The sequence below is a fragment of the Chrysochloris asiatica genome, unplaced genomic scaffold, assembly GCF_000296735.1.
Source record: "Chrysochloris asiatica unplaced genomic scaffold, ChrAsi1.0 scaffold00014, whole genome shotgun sequence".
NCBI classification, from domain to species: Eukaryota; Metazoa; Chordata; class Mammalia; order Afrosoricida; family Chrysochloridae; genus Chrysochloris; species Chrysochloris asiatica.
The window spans coordinates 7,051,761-7,060,301 of NW_006408532.1; the positions used below are offsets into that span (position 1 = coordinate 7,051,761).

At 49.9% G+C, this 8,541-nt stretch overlaps 2 protein-coding genes across 5 annotated transcripts in view; one reads left to right on the forward strand and one right to left on the reverse strand.

The window, feature by feature from the left end:
* Positions 1 to 3,036, forward strand: LOC102815129 (chromosome unknown open reading frame, human C9orf16). Its single transcript, XM_006834813.1, has 2 exons — positions 1 to 145; positions 2,864 to 3,036. Exons 1-2 carry the CDS (start codon positions 67 to 69, stop codon positions 3,034 to 3,036), a joined length of 252 nt encoding a protein of 83 aa, XP_006834876.1. The 5' UTR covers positions 1 to 66.
* Positions 3,037 to 4,447: 1,411 nt separating this feature from the next.
* CIZ1 (CDKN1A interacting zinc finger protein 1) overlaps positions 4,448 to 8,541 on the reverse strand; it is a 56,868-nt gene continuing 52,774 nt past the window's right edge. For all 4 annotated transcript variants that reach the window (XM_006834814.1, XM_006834815.1, XM_006834817.1 and 1 more), the window contains 6 exons: positions 6,667 to 6,754; positions 6,103 to 6,216; positions 5,770 to 5,916; positions 5,314 to 5,383; positions 5,010 to 5,131; positions 4,448 to 4,663 (listed from right to left, as the gene is read on the reverse strand). In XM_006834814.1, coding sequence (XP_006834877.1) covers positions 4,448 to 4,663; positions 5,010 to 5,131; positions 5,314 to 5,383; positions 5,770 to 5,916; positions 6,103 to 6,216; positions 6,667 to 6,754 — 757 coding nt within the window. The remainder of the gene's footprint in view (positions 4,664 to 5,009; positions 5,132 to 5,313; positions 5,384 to 5,769; positions 5,917 to 6,102; positions 6,217 to 6,666; positions 6,755 to 8,541) is intronic.

Genomic DNA, 8,541 nt, shown 5'->3' on the forward strand with positions numbered 1-8,541 from the left:
CCAGCTTTCAGCGTTACGGTCCCGGTGTTCCATCGTCGTGCTGCTCTTGCGGCGCCCGAGCCCGTAATGTCGGGCCCCAACGGGGATCTGGGCATGCCGGTGGAGGCGGGTGCGGAAGGAGAGGACGACGGCTTCGGGGAAGCAGGTGATCAAGGGAGAGCCTCTGAAACGACCTTTGCCTTTCCAGGGATGCTCTCCTGGGAAGGGAGATTGGAGCCGGGTTTAGGGTTTGGAAGGGACCGAAGAGCCCTTCTCTCCCTTGTTCCTGGGTGGGTCCCGAGTTGCAGGCGTCGTTTCGGGGTTGCAGGGGGATCTCCTGCGGGCGGATCCCTGGGAATCAAAGCATGGGAGAACTGTGGACTCCCAGTCTCATTTTACAGGTAGAGAAACTGAGGTAGCTCAGGGACACTCAGCCATTTGAGATTTACTGAAGCCACTTCCTTCAGCCCCTCGGAAGTCCAAGGCACCTGAGGGGTGCTGGACCGGCTTGGATTAGCAGGAGGCGCTGATCGAGTGGGCGTACCCTTCTCTGCTGAGTCAGCACCTCCTGGCTCCTGGCATAGCTGGTGTGGTCTCAAGGCCTTGCAGAATGTGACCTGTTTACAAAGCCGCCTGTTGAGTGCTGAGCAGCGGGGCGAAGGAGTAGTGTTGAGAGACCAGTGGCTTGCGTTCCACTCTCTAGAGCCTCTGTTTCCCCATCTGTAAATTAAGAATAATGACTAATGGCTCCATTGAGAAAATGAATGGAAAATATGGCTTTCAAGCATATAAATGTTCAGTAAATGGTCATTACTATTCTCTTTAGTGTAATAAAGATTGATTTATTAACTTAGAGGAAAAAAATTGTGGGATAAGTATGGGATTTTTTTTCTTTTTGGACAGCTTTATTGAGATATCATTCACATACCATACAATATACCCATTTAAAGTGTACAATCCAGTAGTTTTTAGTATATGCAGAGTTGGGAAGCCATCAGCACAATTTTTTGAACATTTTCATCGCCCAGGATCTGCTTTTAGAAGCCCTCTCCTCAGGGAGCTGAGTGGTGGGCTTTAGATCTTTGTGGGAAATGCTAGTGACCAGTAGCCAGATGGGTGTTATGGCTGCTGGCAGTGCTGTAGCCATGGTGGGGGCATCTGGAAGGAAGGTCACACTGAGGGATATTGGCAGATTCATAGGATTTCGGACAGTGGGGAAGAGGATGTCCCAGGCAGAAGGCGAAGGCTTGGAACTGAAGAGCGCCTTTGATCAGATGGCATCTGGCCCAGAAGTGATATGTGGACACCTGCCTTCCAGTCCCCTCTGCCTGTGTCCCATGATTCAGAATGCAAAATATTCCACTGTTGACCATCTAGAAAGTACTTCCTGTGCTCAGACACTATCTGAATTCTTGATATGTTTCTATCCTTACAACTACTCAGTTTTAATTCCCCTTTCCAAAGAGATGCAGTAATTTACTGGGATGTAGCAGAGCTTGAAATCAAACCCAGGTCTTCCTGTCCCCCAAGTCTTGAGTCTTGGCCCTGCCACTGACCCACTGGAGGACCCTTCTTTTATGGGCCTGTTTCCCCATCTGTACCATCCAGCTGGGATGTCAGGACTCTCCTATTCGTGAGTTGTGCTATCCATAGGGTTATGAATACCCTTCCCCCTAAATGCAGACACATTTGCACCCACACCCCAGTCATGCTCATCTGGCCTCGGCCTTTCCCAAACCACTACCAGCTACTTCCCCTTTGGTCCTGAGCTAGCAGCTGAATGTGTCTGACCCAGAGGGACCTGAGTCATGGGTTGGCTCTGAACTGGGTTCTGCATTGGGCACAGGCCCAGACCTTAGTCCCCAGGTACATTGTGTTGCTGTGGTAATAGGTCAGGAGTGGCCATGGAGGAAGAGGGCCAAGGAAGACTTCTTGGAGGAAGAGGTATTTTGAATTGGTCCTTGAAAGGTTGTTGTAGTTGAGACATCATTCTAGGTGCAGGGATAGTTGAGCAAGGAGGCTAGAAAATCAAAAGGTTCATTCATTCATTCATTCTTTCTTTCATCCAACAAAATGACTGGGGGAGCAGTAGTGAACAAGACAAGAGCCACACACAAATAACCACAGCAGTAAATCCTGAGACGAGAGCTGTGGAGGTGAAGAGAGTAGTGGGCTCAGGAATAGAGGCCTGATGAGGAGGGCTCCCGGTGCTACCATCCATGCTGAGACTTGAAGGATAAGTGGGACTCATCCAGGAGAGGAAGGAGGATGCAGTGCATTCTAGGCAGAGGCAACAGCATGTTCAACAGGCCTGAGGTAGGCAGAGGCAGGTGTGAGGAAGGAAAGGAAAAGGCATGGGAGGTGGTGCTAGAGAAGGGAGCAGGGGCTGGGTGCTGATGTAGGGCCTTGAAGGAGTGGGTGGGCGCTTTGGGCTTTATCCTGAGGGTAGAAGGGGCCACAGCTGGAGAATAGGACCTGCCTAGGGAGCAGAGGAGGTAAGGCAGGACCTGGGCATAGATACCTTGAATGCCCAACTCAGAAGAATGGGCTCTGGGCGCTCTCTATGCAGCTGCTGAGAAGAGCTGAGAGAAGACTTAGCACCTAGCATGATGTCCCACATAAGCTGCTGTCTGGCTGACCACCCTCACCCTGGAAAAATGGCTGGTGCAAAGTCCTTCCCCTTTCAGTATCTATCCCTTTTCCAGATGATGAGACTGAGGCTCAAGAAGGGACTTGCCCAAGGTCCTTTGGATGCTCTCTCCCAGCCTTGAAGGGAGGCAGGCTGGGGACAGTGGGGGGTGGGGAGAAGTAAGGGTGGGAGGGTGGCTGTCTGTGAGTCCTAAAGAAGCACGAGACTTGGGTTGTGTCTTCCCCTTCCTCCCAGAATACGCCGCCATCAACTCCATGTTGGACCAAATCAACTCTTGTCTGGACCACCTGGAGGAAAAGAACGACCACCTCCACGCCCGCCTCCAGGAGCTGCTTGAGTCCAACAGGCAAACACGCCTTGAGTTCCAGCAGCAGCTTGGAGAGGCCTCTAGTGATGCTACCCACTAGGCTCTGAGGGAGCCCAACCAAGCCCAGACCCTGCATCCCTGTGCCAGGCTCTTGCCCAGACACTCACCACTTAGGTATCTTCTCAAGGGCTGGCCTGGTGGGTCTGCCTGTCTGGACCACCCCCTTGGCACTCCCCTTGGCCTGCCTTAGCTGGCCCCAACTGCCTGGCATCCCCTCTGGAAGCCATATTATGGGCTTGCAACCCATTCAGATTATTGCCTGTTTGTCTAACTCCTGAGCATTCCCCACTCCATCTAGGCCTCGAGTGTCCACATTAAACTGGTCTCTCTAATACAACTGTGCCTCTCTCCTCTTTACCCTGGGATGAGGACCCCAGTGGCCTGTGGAGGTGAACAGGTCAGTAAAGGCATTTTGGGCAAGGATTATGTACTGGCAGCTCACAGCTAAGAGGTGAGGCTGGAGTTCTGACCATCGTCCATTCTGGACACGATGCAGACGGGGCAAGGACTTCCTTCCACCTGACGTCTGCTGACCAGCTCACAGCATCAGGTGTGCTATGCAGCCCTGTGTGCTGTACTCAGCCTCTCTGCGTACCAGGACCCTTCACCAAGACAGGCTGTGTAACCTTGGGCATGGCCCTCTGCTCTTGACCTCAGTCTCCTCAGATGGCTAATACAGGTCTGGCCTGGTTGTCTCTAAATTGTTAAGTGCCAACTTATAGTGACCCTGTATAGGGTTTCTGACCTTGTGGTTCAAACCAACCTTGAGGTCAATTACTTATCCTATGGTGCCACCAAATGGGGAAATGGAGAACTAGAAAGCCAGCCCAGTCCGGGCTCTATCTGCTCAGATTCATCACAGGGTTACCCCTCACACAATCAACTAGTGATCAACAATCAGAACCACAGAGGGTCTAAGCAGACCCCTCTTGTACTTCAGCTTCCAGAGTCCAGCTAGACAGAGAAGCCAGCAGCACAGGGGTCCAGAGCTCAGGCCCTGGATTGAATCCTAGGTACTTACCAGCTGTGTGACCTTGGGCAAGTCACCTGACCTTGTTAGGCCTCAATTTCTTCATCTGTAGAGATATTAACAAGGCCTCCCTACGGTCATTGTGAAAATTCAGTAAGATCTTCCTTAAAAGTAGTTTCTTAGCCCTGATAAATTATTAAGAGGGACACTGAGGATCAGGGAGGTGAGGTGCTTTATGATCCTAGAGTTCCTGGTTCTCAGGTTCTGCCCCCATATTGTGCCTGGGTGGGAATTGACTGGGATGCCTCCCTTTCCGCATCCACGCAGACAGAAATGCTGTGGGGATTGTACAGCCAACTACCTTCGTTTATTGTTTATTGCATTGTAAGTGAAAATACCAATGTCGGAGTTTCCAAGCAGACTCCTAAAAAAGCACTAGCGTTCCCGGACCTAGACTGGGTGGGCGCTGGGACTCCCTCTATCAGGTTTTGAGGCGGGTAGAGCGCCGGGGTGGTGGGGGCTGCGGGGACTGGACTGGCACCTTGCTGGGGATTTTGGCTGTGTCCTGGGTGCTGGGCTGAGTGGGTGAGCGGCCTCCAGAAGTGAACAGGGCAGTCAAGGCGTTGCGTGCGTTGATGGCGCATCGGCGGCTCACAGGCCGGGTGGTAGGACTGGGGTTCTTGGCTGCCTTGTATTTCTGGACACAAAGGGTGATGGTGAGGTCAGGGCTTCCTCCCAACCCTGGTGTGCTCCTGACAGCAGCTGCTTCCCCCAACCCCAGCCAAGACAACACAGATGTGCTGTGTGACTTCGTGTGATACACTTCACCTCTTGGAGCCCAGTCTCTGGAGCTAACAGCCTGACCTTCAGTTTGCCCCAGAAACACTAACAGAAAGAGCCCAGCTCTGCACTGGCTCTGACTTCTTCATGGGTGGGGTCTCCTGTTGGTGGGTGCTTGGACATAGGAAGGAAGCAGACACTAGCCATCCTCATTAGCTTGAGCCCCCGGGTAAGACAGGGTGGAGAACGGACGCCCAGCTCACCTGAAGGTTCTCAAAGTGGGTCAAGGACTTGCAGTGGGAGAGCTGTGCCCCTGAGTTGCTGTGGTAGAACTTGTGGCAGATACGACAGATGTACCCCATCACAGGTACCAGGAAGTCCACACCTGTGGGACGGCAGGTCTACACACTCACATCCCTCGGGGCCAACCAGGTGTCTTGCCCTCTCCAGGTGGGAGCAGGAAACAAGGGCATGGGGACAGACTACCTGGCTAGCATGCTGCTGCTGGGACCTAGGACCTGGGACCGTCTGAGAGTCCTGCCAGTGGGGTCAGGGCTGGAGTCTTACCATATGCGGTGTTGGGGGTATAGGTCTCCGAGTCCTTCCACTCCTCTCTGGATATATCTCTGGACCTCACCTGGAAGCATGTAAGTGTGGACCTTGGATCTGACTTTCTCTCAGATTCTTCACAAACAGGTGGGAAGACCTGGAACCCACCTGTGCTCTCCAACCCCACCCATACCCTTGGTTTCCAGGAAGGTGTGGGGACAATTCTCTGAGCCTTTGCACATGCCAATCCTGCCTTCCAGAGGGCCCTTCCAATCTATACCTTCCAGGCCCTTGCAAATTTCAATTGTCCACCTCATAATGATCATAATGTATACTTATATAATTATAAAAATATAGTTCCTATTAAGAATACATTATGGCATGCTTTAGTGCCTCAGGGATGGAAAGGTTGGGTCCTTTCTGGGCTGGGAGTCCAACTTCCAGCCTGCCCCTCCAACCCTCTGTCCCCAGCACCTGCTTGCAGAACTCTTCCTCAACCTCAACCTCTTCTTCCTCCTCTTCCTCCTCCTCTTCTTCATCACCCTCAAAGCAGCCCACAGCATCCACAGTGATGAAGTGGTCCTCATCTTGACCAGCTGTCTCCTTCTCGAGCATCTTCAGCTGCCCAAGGAAGTGGATGATGCGCCAGGTCATCTCTGAGCAGCCACACTTTGCCACCTCACGCCCCCAAAAGCCCCATTTCCCTCCAGATGAGTTTGGACTGAGATAAATGCCAACTTGCTGTGTGGCCTTGGCTAAGGCTCTGTGCCTCTCTGGGTTCATGTTCTCTGAGGGAGCTGAGGTTACCTCCTTGGCTTTGTCCTTGTGCCCCTGGGACTTCACATGCTCCACAAACTTGCGGGGGGTCTTGAAATAGCGGCTGCAGATAGTGCAGAATGGTCGCAAGGAATGTTTGGCAATCTGAGAAAAGGAGGGCAGGCTAAGTGGGTGGTGGGCAGCATCCCAGCTTGGCAGTGCCGAGAGACTTCACCTTTCATCTGCAGGCCCACCACATCTGTAATAAGCTGAGCTGCACTCTGCCTGGCACTGGAGAGTGGGTAAAAATATCCTTTCCCTATATGGCTGCTGTGAGGTGACAAGACAGGGACAGAGAGGGCAGCAGTGTAAAGGACCCCTACAAGTCATATGGCTGAATGGCAGGATGAGATGGTGCCTTGCCCCCATTGGACAGATAGGGAACCAAGCCTAAAGATGAAATATGACTGACTCATCCAGGAGCCACACAATGAGTAAAGGCCATGCAGAGTCAAAGGTCTCTATTACCACTCTTAACCTGGGCTCCCTCCTTCCCCAGCCCTCAGCTTGAAGTTAACATGTGCTGGTGGTCCCTTACAGTACACAGGCCCCCACCTTGTGGTCCTGTGTCCTGCGGTGTTGGATCAGGTCTCCCATGTAGTAGACTTGACAGGTGTTACACCAGCGCTTGGGTGGAGGCTCTCTGAATGACAACAATAAAAACAATCATAAGATGACACAACGTGACACTACCTTCTACAAAGAGAGCAGGTCTCCCAGAACACTCCATAAGATGCAACACAATTCCAATTTAAATTCCAGTAGAATATGATTTTGAAACTTAACTAAAATGATTGTGAGATCATCTGGATGAACACTTAATTAAGAATAACCAAGAAAAATGGGCTGGGGGTGGAAGAATGATTCCAAAACGTTTGGAATTCCAGCCATTAAAATAAAAAAACAAGCTACAATACTTAAAATGTTTGTTATCAAGTGTCATCGAGTTGCTTCTGACTCACAGTGAACCCTGTGTAGGCTTTCTGAGGAGCACCTAGAGGGTTTGAACTGCTGTCCTTACCTTGAGGTTAGCAAGCCAGTGCGTATCAAACAGTGCCACACCAGGATTCCACATGCATATGTTATGAAGTGCCATCAAGTTGGTTCCAACTCATAGTAACCCTGTATAAGGGTTCCAAGGAGCAGCTGTTGGATTTGAACCACCAATTTTGCAGTTCAAACTGACCTTGTGGTCCAGTGCAGTATCCTGCTGTGCCAAACCTGGACTCCTTCATGCATATTAGGAGATTGAAAATATTATGACTTGGGTAAGGTACACCTTAATCCTCAAAGTGGATTACCTTTGTTTTTTAATACTTTAAAGAGGTCTTTTGCAGCTCTGCCCAATGTAATATGTCCTTTGATTTCTTGACTACTGCTTCCATGGGTGTTGACTGTGACTCCAAGTAAAATGAAACCCTTGACAATTAAGCTAGCATGCTGTATATAGCGAGTGTATCGATGGGACGGAATAGGAAGTCTAAAGCAAGTTCAAATATAGATAAAAACTTAGCTTCTGATACACTGATGTTAAGAAGCATAGATTATATAATACATTACAAAGTAAGTGAAAAAGTATTGCTACTAGGGTTCCAGCTAATACACACATGGGTTTATTCCAAACAAAACGTGTTTAAACTTGTCTCTGTGATCAGTGGTTGGCTGCAGACTAGTTCTCTCAGTAATCCACTTGTCTTAGTCTTGTTAGGATATGTTAAAAAAAAAAAAAAAAGTTCAATCAAAATAGTGGCTATTGAAGGGATCTGTTAGGCCAGCTAAATGCAAGGCAGACAGGCCAGGTTAGAAGGTTCTGGTGATTGTTTTGGAGATTCCACAGGGGTAACCTTGATATATTTTCTCAAAGGACACAAGATGATTACAGGGGGCTTATTATAAGGAGCTCTGGTAATGTGTTGTTGTTGTTAAGTGCCGTGGAGTCGGTTCCGACTCACAGCGACCCTGTACAGGGTTTCCGAGGCTGTAAATCTTTACGGGAGTAGATCGACTCATCTTTCTCCCGCAGAACCGCTGGTAGTTTCAAACTGCTGACCTTGCGGCTCACAGCCCGATTCGTAACCACTACGCTACCAGAGCTCTGGTAGTGTAGTGCTTACAAATTTTCTTTAAGAAAATGTATTGCCAGGTCTTTCTCTCATGGAGCCATTGGTTGCTTGAACTGCTAATCTTTGGGTTAGCAGCTAAGCTGAACCACTGACTATCCAGGGCTCCTTGTCTAGTATACAGAAAAATATAAAGAACTCCTACAACCCAACAACAAAAAGACAAACAACCCAGTTTAAAAATGGGCAAAGGATTTGAAAAGATAAAGAAGGTATACAAATGGCTAAGAAACACAGGAAAAAGTGCGCAATCTCATTAGTTACTGTTAAGTGCCATCGAGTCAGTTCTAACTCATAGCAACTATATATT

Coding starts and splice junctions, on each gene's coding strand:
- LOC102815129 (XM_006834813.1), top strand. CDS start 67: ATGTCGGGCCCCAACGGGGATCTGGGCATGCCGGTGGAGGCGGGTGCG. Junction 146..2,863: donor CGACGGCTTCGGGGAAGCAG/GTGATCAAGGGA, acceptor CCTTCCTCCCAG/AATACGCCGCCATCAACTCC.